Here is a 21,365-nt window from a genome sequence, read left to right on the forward strand (position 1 = left end):
TCCCCCCATATGTAAGTGCATTTTTAAATTTTATTTTATCTTTAAAATATTTTTCCATGTTCACATGACTTATTTTCTTTCCTCTCCTATTCCCTCCCTGCTCGGGGAGCCAATAAGCACTTCCACTGGGTTATACAAATGTTACCTTATACCTATTTCCATATTATTCATTTTTGCAATAGAGCAATTTTTAAAAACCAAAACTCCCAATCATATACCCATATAAACAAATGAAAAATCATGTGTTTTTCTTCTGTGTTTCTGCTCCCACCATTCTTTCTCTCACAAGCCTCTTGGGATTGTCTTATAGTAGCAAAGTTCATTACATTGGATTGTTCCACACTGTTTTACTTTCTATGTATAATGTTCTCTTGGTTCTGCTCATTTCACTCTGCATCAGTTCATCATCCTGTTCATCATTCTTTATAGCACAATAGCATTCCATCACTATCATGTTCCACAATTTTGTGCAGCCATTCCCCAATTGAGGGACACCACCTCATTTTCCAATTTTTTGCCACCACAATGATTGTGAGGCTATGAATATTTTTGTATAAACATTTTTCATTACAAAATGCTTATTTTAGAAGGGGAAAATAGCTAGCAATGAATTTTCCTCACAGAGCCTTTATTTATGGTGTGTAGGCTACCAGGGCTCCTTAGAACACAGTTTAGGAAATAGGTAAAATGGGGATAGGTAAAATGGGGAAAGCACTAGACTGAGAGAAGAAATATTAGGTTCAAATAATGTCTTGGTCATTATGTGACTATGTGACCTTAGGCAAGTCTGTTTTGGATGTTATGGATCCGTTTTCTAATCAATTTTAAAATATGCTTTGATCTGCATTCAGACACCCATCAGTTCTTTCACTGGAAATGAATAGCATTTTTCATCAAGAGTCCTTCCACCACTGAGACTTTCAACAAGGATGGTTAACATTGCTGAGATTCGGGTTCCTCATTTTAAAAATGAGGAGAGTTGGACTACCCTACTTCCACCTCTAAAAATTGTTGAGAACTCCTAAATAAATCAGAATTATACAAAACTCCAATGCTTTAACTGTTTCCAAAAAAACAAATATACCTTCAAAGATCAAGAATTTTCTACCACTGAGGATAAAAGAAGGTACTATGCATTCTAGGTCATTCCCAAAGAGATTCAAATTCAGAGCAATGTCAGTACCATTAGAATAAGCATAAGCCACTCTCAAAGGGATTATTTTTGATAGCCAGTATTGATTAGATCTTCATTTTGGTATGTTCACAAAAACATCAATAACTGCATTATGCAGTTTCTTCAAATTAGGTATATTAGCTAGGCCTAAGCTCCCCTCCCCCCGATATTTTATTTACCAATTACATTTAAACTATTTAACATTTTATTTTTTGAATTTTTGAATTATAAGTTCTTTCTCCTCCTCCCCTCGTAGAGAAGCTAGGTAATTTGATAGAGGTTATACATGTGCAGTCATGCAAAACTTATTTTCAGTTTAGTCATGTTGTGAAAGAACAGACAAAAAAACCCCAAGAAAATAAGCTTACAGTTTTGCTTTGAATTCATTCAAATTCCATCAGTTCTTTTTCTGGAGGTGAATAGCATTTTTTCCTCATGATTCCTTTAGAATTGTCTTAAAAGGGGGCAACTGGGTAGCTCAGTGGATTGAGAGCCAGGCCTAGAGATGGGAGGTCCTAGGTTCAAATCTGGCCTCAGCCACTTCCTAGCTGTGTGACCCTGGGCAAGTCACTTGACCCCCATTGCCTAGCCCTTACCACTCTTCTGCCTTGGAGTCAATACCAAGATGGAAGGTAAGGGTTTTAAAAAAAAAAAAGAATTATCTTAAAAATCACTGTATTGCTGAGAATAGCTAATTCATTCACAGCTGATCATACAGCACTGCTGTTTCTACATACAGTGTTTCTCCTGGTTCTGCTCACTTCTCTTTACATCAGTTCACGTAAGCCTCAGGTTTTTCTGAAATCCTTCTGCTCATCATTTCTTATAGGACAATAGTATTTCATCACCATCTTGTACTACAATTTGTTCAGCCATTCCCCAACTGATGGACATCCTCTTAATTTCCAATTCTTTGCCACCACAAAAAGAACTGCTCTATTTTTGTACATAGACATCCTTTTCCTTTGATCTCTTTGAGATACTGACCTAGTAGTACTACTGCAGGGTCAATGGGTATGCATAGTTTGACAGACTTTTGTAGCCCTAAGCCTCTTATACCCAGTCCTGGCCTAAATACTAACTAGGGAATATTCTGTAGATTTGTGTGACCAGGTCACTGTTTTAACCCTGCAGCCTTCAGATATGAGAATGACTAGACACTAGGCAAGTAAATTAAGTGCTTTCATGAAAAGAGCACTGGATTTAGAGTCAGACAACTTAGGTTCAAATAATGTCTTGGTTATTAGATGACTGTGACCTTAGGCAAGTCATTGGATCTAGATTTGTTTCCTAATCTATAAAACAGTTGGACCAGTTCATTGTAATCCCATAGGCTTTTAAACCTGTTTCCTAGAGTCCCCAACAACCAGTCTATCCCGTCTTGAAATGTTTTTTACCCAGACCACATGTTCAGGGACCTGAAGAATGCCTCCCCTCCCCTTTCTGGCCCCTTCCTCATACACCTCCGGAATTGAGCACTCTTCTCACATTCTCTGGCTTCAATCAGCTCACTTTAGAGAGAAGATTCGATCTCTAGAGCCACTGAAAGCCATGCTAATCAATGTGTCTGAAAACTGCAATGAAAAAATTCTGGCTCTCAGGGCGGAGGAGAGATATGAAATCAAAATGCTGAGGAAAGAGAAAATTAATTTATTAAAGCTCATTGATAAGAAGAATGAAGAGAAGGTCTCTCTGCAAACACAAGTGAGTCTGCTAGTCTTCCAAATCCTTCCCTTCTTACAACGGGGTTCCACAGAGGACGCTGTAGGTTAGGAAACTTCTAACTAGTGGTTTCCAGCCCTACCTGAAAACATATACTGAAACCTCTCTACCTTCTTACAATCATAGTCCATGGAGCAAGATGATTAAAATATGTCCCTTCAGTGCCCCAACCTCTCTACCTGTGAATACTTTTTCTCCCTGGGGCTGAGAAATATCTCTATTTCCCTTTTAGCCTAACTGAATCAATTCCCCAGATTCCCTTTTAGCCTAACTGAATCAATTCCCCAGACTCTCATATCTAACTCAGTCCATTCTACTAAGGCCCATAAAGGTCATACATGTCTTGTTCTTCCAGTTATACACACTTGATAAATAGTAGCATTATTACATCATAAATTTCCCAGGCAAGAGAACATGCCCTGTTGTTAGCCTCTGATTAGGTCCAGACAAGGTCAGAAACTTTGTGGCTGCCCCAATATGGTCCAGGCTGAACTTGTCTGTCCTACAGGTGACCAAGCTACGGAAAAACTTGGCAGAGCAATATCTTCACTTCCTTAATGAACGCGATGCCAGAAGGATCCTTGTTGCAGATCTTAACGAGCTTCGATATCAGCGGGAAGACATGTCTCTTGCCCAGTCTCCAGGTAGATAATACCATTTCTATACCACCAAAGGCATCTCCTCTGGAGTTTCCTTCTCTGGTACAGTCAGCAATAAAAGGAGGCATCAGTCTGGAGCATTGTTCTCTAAGGTCTTCTGCCTATAGGGCCATAGTAGTAGGGACTGAGGACTGTTGGTGATCACTAGAATCAAAGAGAATGCGAATTTAAGATCCAAACTTGTAAATTTTCCATGTGTAAAGATGGGCAGGTTAGAAGGTGACATAAGAACTCTTGTGATCATTTCAGGTTCTACTTGAGGCAATGTAGCATCAGGGAAAGATCAGTGGATTGGAGCCAGGTCATTTAGATTCAAATCCTGACTTCACTTTTTTATGTAACCCTAGACAAGTCACTTAATGACTCTGAGCCTCACTCTTGATCTGTAAAATGTGGAATGTTGACAAGATGCTTTCCAAAATTTCTTTCACTAACCAATCAAAAATGCCCTTTCCTTCCTTGCCTTTTTTAATCTCATTCTAGTTTGTATTAGTTACTTGTGGTAGCTCGTCTCCCCATCTGTAGAGTAGGTTTGAAGTGGGCGGGATCCCCAATTTGTTTCTCTCTCCCTTGTATTTGTCACCCCCCACCCCCCAGACTTGAGCACAAAGCCTTTCACAAAGTTTAGGGACTCAGAATTTGGCTGTTTCTTTCCTGGAACATGGAGAGAAGCCTGGAACACTAACTAAATTGATTATTTTTCAAGATGTGTGGGGAGAAGATCCTGTAAAGTTAACCCTGGCCTTGAAGATGGCTCGTCAAGACCTCACCAACACTCAGAAGGAACTGAACACAATGAAGGCAAATTTTGGTGATGTTGTCCCCAGAAGGGACTTTGAAATGCAGGAGAAAAGAAACAAGGCATTATATGAAATGGTGAGGCTATTTTCCCCACAACATAGCTGAATATAGTGGGGAGACTGAGTAGGGAGCCCACTGTTGGAGGGAGTTCACTGTATTACAGGATTTAGCACTAGGATGAATTTTAATTATGATCTAGGCTGATTATTCATTTGATAGGTCATGAAATTAAGGCCAAAGGCAGACTGCAATCGGAAAGACCCAAGTTCAGATCTAGCTTCACTCATCAGCTATGGGCAGTTTCCTTATTTATAAAATGGGAATTATAGGGGCAGCTAGGTGACTCAGTGGATAGGTCTGGAGATGGGAGGTCCTAGGTTCAAGTGGCCCAGACACTTCTTAGCTATATGACCCTGGCTGTGGAATCCCAATTGCCCAGCCATTACTGCTGTTTTGCCTTGGAACCAATACTCAGTATTAATTCTAAGACAGAAGGGTAAAGGTTTAATTTTTTTTTAAGTGGGGCTAATAGCACCTACTTTCCAGGGCTGTTGTGAAATAAAATGAGATATTTGTAGTTTTGCAAATTCTAATGCACTCTATAAATATTAATTATTATTATTACCCAAGATCACAAAAGTTGCACTAATTATTATTATTACCCAAGATCACAAAAGTTGCAAGGAGCTAAGTGAGCACTCACTAGATGTCTGCTAACTCTCAAACCAGTGTTCTTTCCATGATACCACCACACAATATTTCCTTGGGGGTCTCCTATATTTGACCCAAGCTGGACCTATCTTCCAGCTGGAGGGCTTAAAAACTGACTTTGAAGAGATACGGAAGGAGTATGAAACACTGCTACAGGTTCACATGGCAACTGTAAAGGATAGGGATGAATTCTTCAATGAACTGCAAGAGATACAACGGACCTCTACTCCCAGGCCTGACTGGTCCAAGTGTAAAGGTAGCCACCAGATGGGATGGGGCAGTGCGGGGACCAGAACCCAGGGAAAACCCACTCTAAAACCAAGTCCCAAGCTAAAGCATTAACTCTTACCCCTGTGGTGTGGGATTTGGCACACTGGAAAGGAAGACCCCCTAGCCTGGGAACTTAAAGGCAATGAGTCATCAGAGGGCCATGGCAGGGATGAGGTCTTGGGCTGTACCAACAAAGGAATAAAAAATGAGGTAGATCTCAGAGGGACTTGCTGTGCGGGTCACTCATCAATCAGTCATATATGGTACACTGTTCAGGGTGCCATATTTTAGTGTAAGCTGGATGGAGACCATTCAGAATAGGGTGACCAACATGATGTGGGGGATACTACTGTACAGATTTGAAAAGGGCTCAAACTATGTTGAACTTGGAAAAGACTTGGGACAAGGGATAGGACATGATAGCAGTTCCCCAGTAATGAAAGGTTGTCATGGGAAAGATATTAAATTTAGATTGGTTGACTCTAGAGCTTAGAGGTAGGAGCCATGGAATGGGTAAAAATTGTAAATAGATAATATTCCACAAAAGAAAAAACTTCCTAATAATCCAAAGTTTGAGTCTGCACCCTCAGGAGATAGTGGATATTGCCACCACTGAAGTCTTCAAGCAGAGGCCAGAAGATTGTTACGGATAGAATTCTTATTTGGTTATGCCTAGATTAGATGACCTCCTAGAATTCTGATTCTAGGAGTCCTCTCATCATCTCCGTGGTTCCCAGGTTCATCAGTCCCCAGCCTCTTCCCTTGCTTTTCCCCTCATAGATGTGATAGCCGGAGGACAAGATCGCTGGCGCTCTTTGGCTGCAGGGAAAAGCAGTAACCAGCTTGTCGGTGTGCTTCTAGAAGAGATTGGTTCAGGGCTTCTCCGAGAAGTGGAGACCTTCGAAGGCATGGTAAGACCTTTCCTCAGGAGGGGCCAACACACCTATTTCCTGCCCTGTTTGAGAGACAACTCCTTCCGAATTAGCCTCTCAAGAAGCATACTGTTGCTTAGGGGGAGGGCTTTCCAGTCTTAACCAAAAGTGGCCTATGGTCAGCAAGTCAGCACATAGTAGGTGCTTAGTAAATGTCTGTTAAACTGAATTAATAAAAGCACACTGGCTTAGGGAATATATTCCCTTTTCCAGGGCACCAGTGAAGAAATCCCAGAGTTCCTTCGGTTTGAAGGTTTTGCCCAAAACAAAAAACTAAGCAGAAGGGAAGTGGTGGAGATCATCAAAGACGTCTGGAAAGAGCGGATGGCTGAAGAAAAACAGGTCCTTGGGCTGACTGTGGTTGGCAGGAGGGCAAGTGGTAGGCAGGTGGCCCTAATACCTCAGCAAGTCAGATAGAGAAGGGAGGGTAAGAGGCACCCAATTCCATTCCTCTAACCCAGGGAATGAATGGGGAGATAAGGGTAACTGGCTTATACAAACTCTTTAAGGCTCCCAGTGTGGCAGGGACAGGAAAAACATAGGCTTTTCTGGAAAATGAAATGAATTCATCTGAAAGCAAAGCCCTATATCCTTAGGAGAACAGGAGAATCCTTTGGGGCCCAATGGGAAAACTAGCTCTCCCAAGACAGATGATGAAACAAACTTGGTAGCCATCCCCACCCAGCTCCCTCACCACTTGGCCTCCAACCTTACCCCTTCATTTTCTTGCAGAAAGAGGAGAAATCCACTTTGAGCCAGTTTTTCCTCAACTACCTGAAAAACCGCTTTGGGGAAGCCTCTGCCATGGACTGGTCCTACACCATTTTTGAAAATATCAGACTCTTTCACTCAGTTGAAGTTATGAAGCAATTTTATGAGGTTCTGTCAGGAAAGGTGAGCTTAACCCTAACACCCTAGAGAGAGAGGAAAGGATGCCAAAAGAGAATCCACCTTGCCTGAAGTGAGAAAGGCAGAAGATGGGAAAACGATATAAGATCAATGAAGCATAATTTCAGACTTGGAAGGAATCTTAGAGGTTATCGAAAGCTACCATAATGTGGATAGGTAGGGCATCGACAGAAAGAGAAGTCAAAAGAAGGTGCCAAATTCTCAGCTTCAGCTCAACACTAATGAGCTTTGGACAAAGACCACTGATGATATTGGGCACCTGGGTTTCTGTTGTCTTATCCACAAAAGGTACTTGGGCACAGTAGGTGTAGCATTGGATCCAAAATCAGAGCCCCCTTCTCAGGGGGCTTGTCTTATCCCCTGGGGCACTTCTCCTGTTTACTCAACTATAAAAAGCATAGGCTGGACTAAATGACGTACCTTCTAGATCTGCTCTATGATCCTGATGGCTCTGAAATACTATCTATAGAGTTCTCTTCTGTGAAATCTTCTCCATCCAGATCCACATGGGAGGAAAAGGGGCTTGCTCACTCCTGGGTAGCCAGGACCAATACCTTTGTTTTTCTTTCCTATCTCTCTCCTTTGCCTTGTGGGCCCTAGGAGAGAGGTTAGGGGAAAAGCTCTGTTGACCCTCTTGGATTTAGTTTTTCCCACTAAAAACTGGACAGGCTCCTATGGGCCAGAAGCAGAGTACCCCACCCCACCTTTTAGAGCCACCAAAGAAGCCCCAGGCTAAATATTTCTCCCTAGGTAGAAGAAGGGGTATACATTAGCCAGAAAGAACTTGTGGCCTATCTGCTGAAGGAGTTGAACAACAGTGACATCCATAATGACGGAAACCTCACCATGGATCAATTCAGGTTGGAAGGGCCAAAACCCTGAAAACTTCCTGCCCCTTCCTAACTCTGAGCACTCAGGAAACAGTAGCCCTGTGGGACAAATTCCCTTTCATTTTTTTTTTTGCCCAATATCCCTAAAATCCAGTACTGAACCCTTTGATGGTTTTTGAACTGATATTCTATTGGAGCATGAGGGCCCAATAGGAAGAAGCATTAAGCCAGGCCATGTGTTAGTGCTCTATCTGCTCACAGAATACCTGGGGGAAAGAGGGGGTGGGGTTCTTGACCAGTGTCTCATAGAAGCCCTAAAAAAGGGTCCAGTTTCCCTTGATTCCCAAAATAAAAATTGAAAAAAAAAATCCATTTGTGACAAGTTAGAAAGAGCACCCCTGGCCCATCACAGGCCCCACCATCGTGACCTGTCCATTTACCACTGTTTATATAATGACACACTCCAGTATAGGTATAGATGAGTGATTGTGAACCTATGGCACAGGTGCCAAATATGGCACACAGAGCACTCTCTTAGGCACACGGCTGCCCCTCCAACCCCCCAGTTCATTATAAGAAAATCAGAAGGCCTTGGGCAGAGCTGCTCCCCTCCCCACTGTACCTGACATTTTTTCACATACCCTATCCCTCTGCCCAGTAGCCCAAACAGAGTACTTCTCTCTCCCCTGTGTGGGGTGGGGATGGGTAGGGTGTACCCAGCATGGGGGAAGGCACTCTATCTCTAAAAGATTCACCATCATTGATATAGATCTTTACCAGTAGCTAACAGCTGCAATCCCATACAGCTCCTACCTCTCTTTTCATCTACAATTATGGCCAAACTTGGGGCAGGGAAGGGATGATGAGAGAAGTTCATCCTAGGCTTCTGGAGCCAACCAACACCTAGGGCAAGGTCTCTGTGCACACAAGCAATGAGTGCTTACTGTTTGCTTCCTCACCCATTGCCTGCTCTTCTCTCACCATACAGTGCAGCCCTCAAGAATGCCTGGCCCCTCAAGACAGAAGAGCAAATTCAGGAGCTGGTGGACACGGCTAAGTTAGAGGACTTCCCCGAAGATATCATTCAATACCGAGTTTTGTTTGTTGAGGTAACATAAATAGCCTGCCTTTTGCCTTCACCCCTGTGCCCCATTCTTCAAGGAATATTCCTGTAGTCAGGGCTGCCCTTCCCAGAAAACTCAGCCCTGTGCCACCAGTTTGACAGTCATTAGGGTCTCTAGGCTGATCTGGCAAACTGAACTCTAGAAGTAAGATAGATGAGCTGGGACTGAGATGGGAGAAGGGTAAGCTTGGTTAAGCATCAAGGAAGGACTCTCATGTTCAATAGCAGCCTTCCTTCAAGCCTAAATTGGAAGAAAGCAGTCTTCATGCCAGTCTCCCTCGTCTGGAGCCCACAAAAGTGAATAAATGATATCTTATTGTCTGGGGCATTCCCTCACTAACTGGTTAGCAGACAGCCAGATCCAGAACTGTTGCAGAGAGTCTTACTTAGGGCCTATGATCTCCTCCAGGATGAACTGGGAACACCAGGGCTCTTCATTAAAAAAATGTGGGAGCAGGCCCAAATTGAGAAGCAGGCCTATCTGCAGGACCTGGAGGTAGAACTTGGACCCAACATGTAAGTGTTTCCTTAACTTCAAACTAACACTTCTCTGCCCATTTTGTGCTTCTTTTTCTTTTTTTTTTAAACCCTTACCTTCTGTCTTAAGAGTCAGTACTATGTATTGGTTCCAAGGCAGAAGTAAGAGCTTCTTTTTGTCTAGAAAAGTAACCCAATGGCTCACCTTTACATAGTGCCTTTCTCATGACAGCCCTGTGATAAAGATAAATGCCAACAGGAATTCCATTTTAAAGTTAGGGAAATTCAAATCCAGAGCAGTGACTTGCCTGTACTCACAGAGCTAGAGTCAAAATCAGAACTAAAATCCTGTGTTCTCACTTCCTTAAATTTCCCTCTGTATGGTCATTTGTCCAGAGTGCTCCTTTGGCCAATCACCTACCCACAACTCTTTCCCCCTACACTTTGTATTAGACTAGGTGGCACCAGGGATATTGTTCTGGAATTGGCAGTCAGGAATATCCAAGTTCATATCCTGCCCAAAACACTTACTAGCTATATGACTTTGGGCAAGTCACTTAAATCTTGTTCAGCTTTGGTTTCATCTGTAAAAATGGGGCTAATAACTCCTACCTCACAGGGTTGTTGTGAGGATCCAATGAGATAGCCAATTTCAAGTATGACATATGGTAGCTCTTATTAAAAGAATATCAGCTACTTGAGTGCAAGGCCTGTGTCCCTCTCTGAATCTTTGCCAGGATGTTTTTACAAATGTTTCCTATTTCTGACTTCAAGTCCAGTGGTCTTTCTTACCCACCTTCCTGGGCTGCTCCCTGTCCAATATATAGTGCCCCTGGGCAAACCAGGTTCCTTGAAGGCTACAACCCAAACTCCTATACCTGAATGTTCCACATAGCACCTGGCTCAGGTCCCTACAGAAGCCATACTCTCTGCCCCTTGGGCCCCATGTTCTCCCCAAAGAGTTTTTCTCCTTTGCAGTGACTGATGGGGCAGTGCCTGGTGAGGGTTGGGAAGAGGTGAGCACTGTTGAGGTCTAACTGTTTATTTGGGGATAGGTTGGCTGAGTTAGGCCCAGATCAACTGCGCCAAGCCCTGATTGCCATTGACCCCTCCCTGGATGAGCAAACCCTGGACAGCTACGTGAGCCAGGCCTTCCAGATTCCTATAACAGAATTGGAGCCAGATATAGTAGAGGAACAAAGGGTCCTGCTAGCCCACTTAAGAGCTGGAGCCATCAAGCGAATGGGCCCTCGAGAGCATGAGACAGGTTCCTAAACCCTATCCCAGCCAGCCCAAGTAAAACTTCTACCTTTGCCCATGGAAGTGGAGGAGAGGATTGGCAGCCAACCCAAACCAAGCTCTGCTTCCCTTCCCTCCCTCAACCCCAACTTCTAAAGCAAAGATCCCTTGATTTTGCAAACAAATATATATCATTTGTAAGAATTTGCAGTCTATGACTATGTGACTTGAACAGGGAAGAGAGAAGAAATGAGGGCCACTGTAAGGAAAACCAAACTTCCAGAATGAGAATCGGCAAAAAAGTAGCTAGAGTCCTGAACTCAAAAGTCTGAAGACCTGGGTCTGAATCATGGTTCAGGGCAACAATCCAACAAGCAGCTTCTTCCTATGGGTCATGGCCTACATCCTGAAATGACGGTCCCCACCCTCACAGCAACTCGGCTTCTTAGGGGACACATCACATGCGGGGAGGATGATGGAGTAAAGGCCAGAGTACACTCCCTATAGCCAGGATCACCTAGAGGAACAGAGGTGGGAGATGAGCAATCCAAAACCAAAACAGCCATTAGCTTGGGTTTGAGCTAAAGGGCAAAGAACTTGAGATGCCAGGACCAGGAGGCTGTAATTTCTAATGTATACACAGGGAGCCCCTGAAGGTTTTGGAGCATAGGAGTCATGGGGCCACATCTGGGCATGAAGAACATTATTGTGGAGGCCGTGGGTAGAGACGTGGGCAAAAGGCTAGCAGAGTAATCCGCTCTCTAAGCTCTAGGTTCTATAGTTCTCAGATGGGGCTTCTTCCTCATCCTGCATGCACCTGGCCAGACTGAAAGGGAATGAGACCTCTCAGGGTCTTGGCCATATCAGCATCTTTTAAAGTCTCTCACATTTTATTGACACTGATAGTAAGTAGCACATGAAGAGTCTATTGGAAAGGCTAGAGACCATAGAGGAACCACAGCCTCAGGCCCCTGCTACCCACCTTAGGAGGGTCTGCCCTTGGGCTTAAAGAAGAAAAGCCAGAATGGTGACAGCATCCCTACCCAGCAGGGAAGACAGAATTGCCACTGGCTGCACAAGGAATGAGCAACCTCCGGTACTCCAAGGGCAGGTGTCTCTCCACAAGTACATAAAGGGAAACTTCATCAGTCACCAGACCCTGCCTAGAATAGGGAGGGAAGAAGGAGAGACAAAAGAATGGTCATGGAATATTTAAGGGACTCCCCTTTCCCTGGAGGAGCCCTACAACCTTCCCCACCTGCCTTCCCAGTATTCCTGAAGTTGGGTGATAAGCAAAAGAAGCTCAGGTTCAGGACTACTAACCGCCTCATCAACAGCTCCAAGTCATCCAACAGCACAGTTTTTCGTCCTGCATGGTGAGCAAAGGTCTCTAGGTCATCACACAGTGTCCTGAAGTACTGGTCCAGACTACAATAAGGAAGGGTAGGGCAAAAAAAGTTAGGAGCCCATAAACACATTTTGTAATCTGAACATTCACAAATATGCAAGTCTACATTTCCAGGGTTCTCTATGGGGGGTGGGGGGTAAGCTTAGAGGAGGAGTCAGTGGCCTAGGGCCCTATTGTCAACACTACCAACTCACCACTTCACCAGAGTCTTGGAGGCTGACTTCTCTACAGGCATTTTGGCATAGTAGCTGAAGACTTTACAGTAATGGTCCAAGCTAGCCTTGTCTGGATCACGGGGTTGCCTAGGACCTGTGGCACAGCGCTTGGGAGCACATTTGGCCTGGGTAAGCTTGGAGGGCAACCTAGGAATCAAATAGCAGAGGATATTATATACTCCCCCAAAAATCAGATGGCTCCACCAGCCTGGCAGGAGCCTAGCAAGTCTGCCCTCCCCTGCCTAATTTCCTATAGTACTCCCATCATGATACAGCTGTGAAGTGGATTCTATAAGTAATGAATAGAATTTAGGCCACAGGGAACCAGATGCTCACAATGTGTCTGCTCCTCACCTAGAAGTCCTGGCACAACTTCCACACCCACACAACTATTGCTTCAGCTAAGCAGGTCCATATAAGACTGGCTATGCTATTCTATCTGCCTCTCTCATCTCCAGCTGTTAAAATTCAGGCCATCTCAACTTTGGTCTCCAGAAAACCTTTCATCTCTAACTTTTCTAAGCTTTTTGAGTCACAGATCCTATTCATATTTGTATCTCGCACATCAGCTTTGTAACTTAGAAATTTAGGAACAAAATCCGTTCTACATCTAGGGAAAGCCCTGAATACCCGAAGAGCCCATCCTTCTCCCTTTGACAAGGGCAGGCAGCTAATATCTCTAAGTCCCAGGAAGAAACCCAACCAAAAGATTTCTCTCTCCAGCAACAGCCTTCCCACTGGCAAAAGAAAAACACAAGGCAAGATGCAGAGAGCATTCAATGCCTCTGAAACCCGTAAAAGACAAGAGGCCAGGGATCCTGAATAACTGCAGGAAAACGAATATAAATATACTAAGACTGAACCATGGACTAGGGATGGCAAGCACCAGGGTCCTGTTCCCTCTCAGATACATCATGCAATGAAAAGGTCAGGGTGTATCAGAGCAGCATACTAGGTACTTACAGGACAATATTAGGAGGTGCCAGGGAGGCAGGCTGTGAAAAGGAACGATGTCGTTTGGCCTGGAGAAATTCTGGTGTCTTCATGCTAAGTTCTGAGACCACTGAAAAAAGAAAGGGAAGACTAGGAAAGACTAATTTCACCCACTGGCCAAGTAGAAACCTGCTTGTTCCCTGAAAGTTTGCCCCTCCCTAACCCCTGGAAGACATGGTCAACATCACTCCACAAACTGATGTGATATAGTTAGTTGGGAAAATCCCTTTCCCTACTACATTTAAAAGCTTGAAAGATATTCTGACCATTAACCCCAAGGAAACCTTCCCTCAACACTCCCTGCACTGAACTAAACAGCTCAAAAATCTAAAAACCCATAAACTCCCTGTATATTTCTGGAACCCTTGTTGGGGGGTGGCAAGTTGAACCAACTCAAACTGATCTAGTCACCACTGGTCTTGGTTGACCCTGCTATTACCAGCCCTTTGGGGGGTTTCTGTGTCCTCTTCAGACTCTTCTGCTTGATCCACCATCAATCTCTCTTCTTCCTCTTCTCCTTGATACACCACATCAGACTTTGCTACAGCTTCCCTGGAGATGTTGCTTGTAGCAAGCACAGAATAGGCAGAGAGATAGCTGTTTTGACTTGGCCTTCCTGTCCAAGGTCTGGCTTGTCTTCTAATAGACATGGAGTTGGCAGAGGGGGGTTGGTTTTGTAGGGGGCTTTTTGGCCAAGACTTGATTGCTCTCCTAGGACCTAGGTACCAAAGAAGAAAAAGAGAATGGTAAATTCTCTATAACTTATTCTCATCCCTCAGTGCCTGTCCCACTTCAAATTCTCCACCAGATACCTGGACTAGAAAAACAGCATGTGACCATACATATAGGGTAATGCCCACTACTACCATCCTAGGATATACAAAAAACACCATTTTTTAACCAGCAGCATCAAGCACTTGAGCTAACTATGACTGAAACAGGTCCTCTGTCCTACCCCACTGATACCAATACCCTTCTTTCTTTGATTAGCCTGATATGTTGTGGCCCTCGGCTGCTGGTCCTTGGTCAAGCTTTTCCTGAAGCGCAAGGAGTAAGGACTTGACTGGAAGGATCTAGCCCCATCCACAGGCGTGGTGCTGTGATTAGAACAACGATCTAAACAAGGAGAAAAGAAAAGGAGATTGTCAGCAAACTGAGCTCTCTGACCTAACTAGGAACTCACCCCAAGAGCTAAGGGGCTCCACTACTCCCCTCAGTTTTGCTGCTGCTCCTAATCTGTGCAGATGCAGCCAGCTCTTCCAGTTACCCTGAGCAGTTCAGGCTAAAGGAAAGACTGAGTGACCTCTGAAATAATGTTGGCACATGAGAGGAAAACTCCTTTTCTGTCTAGAGATCTTGGTGCAACTGGCAGGAAGGGAGGTCCAAGGCCACTTGCTTCATACATTCACATCAAAGATGTGTGATGTGAACAGAAAGACAGGCCTTTTGCAGTAGTCAAATACCCTTTCTAGAAAAACAATTGTTTTAATTGCATTTCTGCAGCCTTAATAGCGACTGCCTCCTACAGTCCTAGGCAGGGGACTTCTAGCTGCCCTACTCTTTCAACAAGCAACGCACTAGATATATCATACTGGAATGGCAGGGTCCCCCAATAACTTGATTCTGATTTTATCTTGAATTCTTATAGGCAACCTTCAAGCTAATTACTGTTAAAATACCTCCCCGTTCAGACCTGTTTATAAGAGATTTCAGCCACTTCTTATATCAATTATAAGGCTTGGAAAAAATCAAAATAGTACTTAAAAAAAAAACTGGGAATCCTGAAACACCACTTGGGCCAAAATGCCCAGGTAGTAAAGGTGGGAAGAAAGAAGAGAAGGCAGGATACTTGCTTATTTTTGTGATAAAATCTAGACCCCCTCATCACAGGACCCAGAGCCAAGTGGCCTTACCTGAGAGAAGAGTCAATGGGATGTCCTTCAGTCCGTGTTCAAACGCCTCCATGTCAACTTTCTTACGGATCTGTGGCCTTCTGGCCAAGCCAGGCCTCTCTACAGATTCAGGAGGAATAACTGTGGCCAAGGTCAGATTAAAGGACCTGACAAAAGGGAGGCTTGATATGAGTCCCTGCTCTGAGTTAGACACCCCCCCCCCCAAGGGCATTAGCTAGCACCTTCCCCTGCCTCTGGTCTATTTCCTTGGGGCAACCAACTTCTAGTGTTTTCAAAAAGATTTCCTCTTCTAGTGCCTGCCAGATGGCTTTCTGCTATATTCTATGATCTGTCCCTCTTCTCGTCTCAGGGTTCAGTCTACCCCAAATATGGTAATACAGAGTAATACAAGTATTATCTTAGGCACCTGCTCATGGAGGACTTGTTGGCTGAAGCTCTCTTCTCCCCAGTGAGATCTTTTGTCCAAAAACAAACAAGAGAAGCAAAGAAGATATCCTGATTACCAGGGCAGGAAAATGGGAGACGAGGCAAAGTTGGGTATTGATCCCAATGGATTTTTACCATCCTCATTAACTCACACCTGCTGTTCACAGGCAATTCCAGGCATTCTCAAAGCTGAGTAGAGAAATCAGCAGTGAGCAGGCCCTACAGGAGTCCCAATAAAGGGGTCAGGACCCTAAAGACCTCACCTGAAGAAACAGCAAGTCCTTGATCCACTTCCTGTTCAAACTCAGACACTCTAAGGCAACGCTTTCTCCTACTATGAATCAGTAGCTCTGGAGCTAAACTGGCAGAGGGCTCTGGCTCAGGAAGCTGCAACTCCAAGCTGAAAGGAAAATGAGCCAATTTTCAACCAGGTGCCACTTAGTCCTGGGGCTTCCCTGGAAGTTTTTAATCCTCGAAAGGTCTCAGACCTGTTCCACTTGCTTTCCTCCTGTAACTCAACAGGTACTGGCTCCTGTGAATTCATCAGCACTGGTACCAGGACAGAGTCTTCTGAAGCTACAAAGAGGATACTCATTGGAAGAGAGTAAAAATGGGGCTGTGACATCATGGATGAAAATGAAGTCCTGGGAACAAGGGTCAAGAAGAATCTATTGCCTCTATTTCAGCAGCTCCAGAGAAAGAGCTACCAATTTCTCTGACTCCATCCAGACTGTCCTGCTCTGGGAAGCAACAAGCTCCCTCTAGAGAGTACAGGGATCTTTTACCAAAAAGCCAATTACCCAGACCTCAGCTTGGATCACCATGAGGGGCCACTCTTGGCATGGGGTTCAGATAGTGTTAGCTTTATACTTGGAAGCCTAGACCTTGGCTCACCAGTCTGTAGGATTTTCTTCAGAAGAATCCTGGGTGTGCCTTTTTCCAAGAGGTCATAGTGCTCAACAAAGTGCTGATCAGTACCTCCAGTGTCCTTTGGCTGAACAGGTGCAGTCTACAGAGGGCATACAAGAAGTAAACAAGCATGCCAATAGCCAGGTACCATTTTAGACAGAACTATTCCTTGCAAGCCTGGGGTCAGTACCTGCCATAATTAGTCGCTCATAGATCCAATTTTTAGAAATCCCTTTTCCTACCATTTTGAGCTAAAGCTCAACTAAGATTTATACAATCCCAATAACTCATAATTCTGTACCATTAAGATTTTAAAATTCTTTCCACACAATAACTCTATGAGGTTGTTATTGCAAGAATTATTATTCTCATTTGTAAGATAAGTAAAGATAAATTTGTTTAATCTTAGCAAAGCTTTAAGGCTAGTAAGACTAGAAATTGAAACCTGGGTCTTCTGTGTCCAACTTCCATGCTCTTACAACACTTTTTTTTTTTTAAACCCTTACCTTCTGTCTTGGAGTCAATACTGTGTATTGGCTCCAAGGCAGAAGAATGGTAAGGGCTAGGCAATGGGTGTCAAGTGACTTGCCCAGGGTCACACAGCTAGGAAGTGGCTGAGGCCAGATTTGAACCTAGGACCTCCCATCTCTAGGCCTGGTTCTCAATCCATTGAGCTACCCAGCTGCCCCCCTCTTACAACACTTTTAAAGGCTTAAAGGCTCTGAAGCCAGGGCAAGTCCCCACCATGATTAGATAGCTATGTGTCCCAGTGAATAAAGTATTGGGGAAGGATTCAGAAAAACGAGTTCAAATCTGGCCTCAGACACTTACTAGTAAAATGATCCTGATTAAGTCACTTAACTCTGTTTGCCTCAGTTCCTAATCTGTAAATGAGCTGAAGAAAATGTCAAACCACTCTAGTATCTTTGCCAAGAAACCCTCAAATGAGATCACTAAGAATTGGGCATAACTGAAAAGTCTGAACAACAAAAAGTGGGGTTGTAACCTCAGCCTCTAGTCTAGGTTTCATAGCACAATCCTCTCCCTTCCTGTTCTGTATATCTTCTGTAGGTGATAACAGAATTTTGAGTTTTTACCTTTTTCCGCTTCCTCAGTGTGGTGTCTGAAGAGGCAAATAGGCTTTCTGTACAGCTCCTGGATGAAGAAAAATATCTTTCTAAAAAGGAAGTCGGGTAATTTAAGAAGACCTAGAATAGGGCTATTACTAGAGGTGTGTCCCTCTAATTAATCCAACTCTCCATGTATCCATAGGAAAAATATCAGAAAAACTCTTAAAAATATCTCCACCCCTAGAACTGCCCTGAACTCTGATGTGGTGACCTTTCAACTTATCTAAGAGGAACCAGGCTCACTTTCTAGACATCCTTGTAACAGGCCACATAACCTCCTCCCCTATGTCTAGCTCTCTAGTTCTCCTTTACGTGTTTTCTCCAATTACAATGGAAGGTTCTTGAGGGTATGTATTGTCTTGCCTGCCTAGCACACAGTAGGAACTTAATAAATGCTTTATCCTTCAAGCTACAGTTACATATTTCTTTACAACTTTGCAGGAAAGGCTCGAAGTAACCAGGAGCATACTGCCTTATGACTTTCAACAAATCATTTCCTGCCTCTGTTCTTCAGTTTTTTCATCTGCAAAAGGTTAGACTAGGTGATCCCAAGGTCCCCTTTAGATCTAAAACTTCAATCTTATGGTGATTAATGTCAACAGGCAAATATGTGATAGGTATCCTTGAAAATAAGATAAAAGGGAAGTCAGAAGGCTAGGTTACAAACATTTATCTAGCACTTAAAATTTTACAAAGGGCTTTAAGTACATCGTCCCAAAGATCCTTCCAACAGCCTTATGAAAGTAAGTATTATGCCCACATTATAGATAAAGAACTGAGTGGGGTGATGACTTCATATAACCAGTAGAGCCAGCTTCAGAAGTAGCATTTCAACAGAGATCTCTCCTGACTCTAAATTTGACATTCTTTCCAATAGACCAAAGGGCAGCTAGGTGGCACAATGGATAAGTGTCAGCCCTAGAGTCAGGAGGATCCTGAATTCAAATATAGCCTCAGACACTTGCTAGCTATTGCAATCCTGGGCAAATCACTTAACTCTATTTGTCTCTGTTTCCTCATCTGAAAAGTGAGCTGGAGAAGGAAATGGCAGACCACTCCAGTATCTCTGCCCAAAAAATCCCTAATGAATCATAGATGCCACTGAACAGCCACCACCACCATTAAATCATGCTGTCCTTAATTTCACATGTAACCCAGTGAATTATAAACTACACCTCAGCCCAGCTAGTTGTTCCCAGTCCCTTATCCCATTATACATAAAAATTTCTCTTTTTTTTTCCAATATATCCCTCACACTGTCCAGTAGGGCTCTCTGTGCTTGCTGACTGATCTTAGGCAAGCCCAAAGCCATATCTCCACAGGGTAGAGTCAGTAAGTGATGGTGCTGATGGAATGATGGACCAACCTTGACCTATTATTAGTTGAGATGGGTGAACTTAAAGGATGCATCTCTAGCACCTGATGAAGCAAAGTCCTAGTGGTCCCTTCATTCTCATAGAGAAACGCCATTTTGTTCACCTGGATGGGAAAAAGATCAAATATATGGGGCAGGATAGCTATTCCTTTATTGGTGGTTGGAATTGAAGACAAAGAACAGAGAGAATTTTGTGGATGTGGAGCCTTAAAGGATAATAAGAGTCTAAGAGTCCAAGAACATTAGGATGAACCTTGAGGACAAAATGAAGAAAGAGTAGTTGTGTGGAGAGGCCCAAGGCCAGGGCTATGGCTGGGCAGAAGCTAGTACCTTCTGAGACAGAACTGTGAAAAAGACCAGATTGGGGCCAAATGGAGGCAGGACATTGGGGTGAAGGGTAAAGGAGAAGATGGGGTAAGACCAGTTGAAAGAAAACAACAATCCTCAGCTTCTCCCTGGGGCTGGACTGTTGGGCTGTGGAGCAAAACCAAGGTTAGAGAATCCATGGGATGGGAGCTCTTTTGGTTGGGTAGGGGAAGGAAGGGAGGGAGACCATGGTGGGTCAGGACCCCTGAGGATGGAGCACTGAGGAATAGAGAACAGCCAGAACCCCTGAGATGGAGCTTTGATTGGGTCGAACCCAGTGGGGGAATCCTGGGGTCAATGGGTCTTCTTAGAATGGGGCTGTGAGGTAGGGTGGGACAGGGCCCCATTGGGGTGGAGGCGCCCCCACCCAATTAACGTGAAAGCCCTAGAGAAGCACCTGGGGCCAGGGGAACTGTGGAGCCCTAGAGCGGGGCATCGCCCCTCCCCCCCGACTTGGGGAGGGGCTTACAGGGCTTGAGTTCCTTAGAGAGGAACCGGTGAGCCAGGTCAGAACACTCCAAGGAGAGACCATGGGAGGGGCCGTAGAGTCTGTAGGCGGGCCTAGAGTCCGTCCAGGGGAGGGTTGAGGAAGGGCTGTGAGCGGGACCTTAAAAAGTAGGGGCTGTGGGCGGGGCCAGAGCCCCTGCCACCGCGGGCGGTCCATGGAAGGGGTTTGGAGGGGTGGGGGCTGTGGGCGGAGTCAGAGCCCCCAGTAAGGACAGGGCCGCGGGAGGACAGTGGGCGCCTCCCCACTCCAATCTCCAGGTGTGGCTGCAAGCGGGGTCCGGTAAAGCCAGAGTCGCCGGCCTGCAGCTCCATCGCTGGAAGGCAAGAGAAAGCCCCAGCGGAGAGGGTGAGTGGAGCTTGGGACAGTCTTACCAAGAAAGCCAACGAGGGTCGCGGATCCCCCAGAACCCAAATCGCCTTCTTCTGAGCACCGCCACAAGAACCAACGCTCGCACTCCCGCCTTCAATTTGAACTAAATCTCGCGAGCGGGGCTGCACAGTCCCACGGGAAATGTAGTTCTCAGATAGGACCCCGCCTACCTTGGAGGCTGGCAGCTGGGACAGCTGGCGCCAGAGGTTTTCTGACAGTGTAAGAGGGAACCTGAGATATCGAAGCCTTCGCCTCTTCTGAGCGCATTTCTGGGGTTCTGAACTGTACAAGGCACTTTCCTCCAGGACATTCTCTCTTAATTGTTTCTAATTTCTCTTTCCTATAGCTTGTTTTGTATATCCCTGTTTGCCTGTCTACTCCCCCCCTTAGATTGCAGCCTCCTTGCTGGAAGGGACCATCTTTTGCCTATTTTTGTGTCCCCAGCCTGGCCCATATTAGGAGCTTAATTAGACGCTTATTGATTAATTAATTAATCCAGTTCCTGACTCTCAGGAAACATTTAACGAATCTTTGCTGATTAATCAGTTGATGAAATCTCTATAAACCTTTACCGGATCCTCTCTGCCTGTACGTGATCTCCTAAAAAAGCTAGCGTTTTTCTGCATCTTCCATGCACTTGCCCTAGCTGCTTTCCAGTACACTAATTTGTTACACTGTCCTTTGCAGACTGTCTTATCTTCCCATCTCTCTCAGTGGCCAGTAGAGTACAAAAAGCATTGTTACTGTGTGAGAATTTGGCATTTGTGCCATCTCCACCACTTGCTAAATATGTCAAAAGAAGGCACTGTGCTAAGTACACTTTACTTATATTTCCTTTTATCCTCACAACAACCCTCTCATGTTGGTGCTGTTATGATCCCCATTTTACATTTGAGGAAACTGAGG

General features: G+C 44.5%; 2 protein-coding genes across 4 annotated transcripts in view; one reads left to right on the forward strand and one right to left on the reverse strand.

Annotated features, from left to right (window-relative positions):
- The window catches only part of TSNAXIP1 (translin associated factor X interacting protein 1), a 29,507-nt gene extending 18,456 nt beyond the window's left edge, over positions 1 to 11,051 (forward strand). For all 3 annotated transcript variants that reach the window (XM_056807801.1, XM_007477189.3, XM_056807847.1), the window contains 11 exons: positions 2,682 to 2,878; positions 3,405 to 3,540; positions 4,262 to 4,431; positions 5,164 to 5,323; positions 6,118 to 6,248; positions 6,483 to 6,611; positions 7,002 to 7,163; positions 7,929 to 8,038; positions 8,997 to 9,117; positions 9,541 to 9,647; positions 10,664 to 11,051. In XM_056807801.1, the coding sequence (XP_056663779.1) occupies positions 2,682 to 2,878; positions 3,405 to 3,540; positions 4,262 to 4,431; positions 5,164 to 5,323; positions 6,118 to 6,248; positions 6,483 to 6,611; positions 7,002 to 7,163; positions 7,929 to 8,038; positions 8,997 to 9,117; positions 9,541 to 9,647; positions 10,664 to 10,883 (1,643 nt within the window). In that variant the 3' untranslated portion in view covers positions 10,884 to 11,051. The remainder of the gene's footprint in view (positions 1 to 2,681; positions 2,879 to 3,404; positions 3,541 to 4,261; positions 4,432 to 5,163; positions 5,324 to 6,117; positions 6,249 to 6,482; positions 6,612 to 7,001; positions 7,164 to 7,928; positions 8,039 to 8,996; positions 9,118 to 9,540; positions 9,648 to 10,663) is intronic.
- A 137-nt stretch (positions 11,052 to 11,188) lies between these two features.
- On the reverse strand, positions 11,189 to 20,726 carry CENPT (centromere protein T). The gene is made up of 16 exons (XM_056818517.1): positions 20,630 to 20,726; positions 20,462 to 20,562; positions 19,208 to 19,320; positions 17,809 to 17,866; positions 16,697 to 16,811; positions 16,291 to 16,378; positions 16,066 to 16,202; positions 15,783 to 15,831; positions 15,377 to 15,522; positions 14,430 to 14,579; positions 13,903 to 14,181; positions 13,434 to 13,533; positions 12,450 to 12,617; positions 12,171 to 12,275; positions 11,891 to 12,010; positions 11,189 to 11,364 (listed from the first exon to the last, which is right to left on the reverse strand). The coding sequence occupies exons 1-16, from the start codon at positions 20,724 to 20,726 to the stop codon at positions 11,361 to 11,363; spliced, it is 1,830 nt and encodes a 609-aa protein (XP_056674495.1). The 3' UTR covers positions 11,189 to 11,360.
- Between the last annotated feature and the right edge of the window lie 639 nt (positions 20,727 to 21,365).

The sequence above is a fragment of the Monodelphis domestica genome, chromosome 1 (genome assembly GCF_027887165.1).
Source record: "Monodelphis domestica isolate mMonDom1 chromosome 1, mMonDom1.pri, whole genome shotgun sequence".
Lineage (NCBI taxonomy): Eukaryota > Metazoa > Chordata > Mammalia > Didelphimorphia > Didelphidae > Monodelphis > Monodelphis domestica.

Bases quoted from the DNA above. Each gene is read 5' to 3' on its own strand.
- CENPT (XM_056818517.1), bottom strand. From the start codon at position 20,726: ATGCGCTCAGAAGAGGCGAAGGCTTCGATATCTCAGGTTCCCTCTTAC. The intron at 19,321-20,461 runs GTAAGACTGTCC...TTTCCCATCCAG, and splicing joins GACCCTCGTTGGCTTTCTTG to GTGAACAAAATGGCGTTTCT. The intron at 14,182-14,429 runs GTATCAGTGGGG...TTTGGTACCTAG, and splicing joins TCAAAGAAAGAAGGGTATTG to GTCCTAGGAGAGCAATCAAG.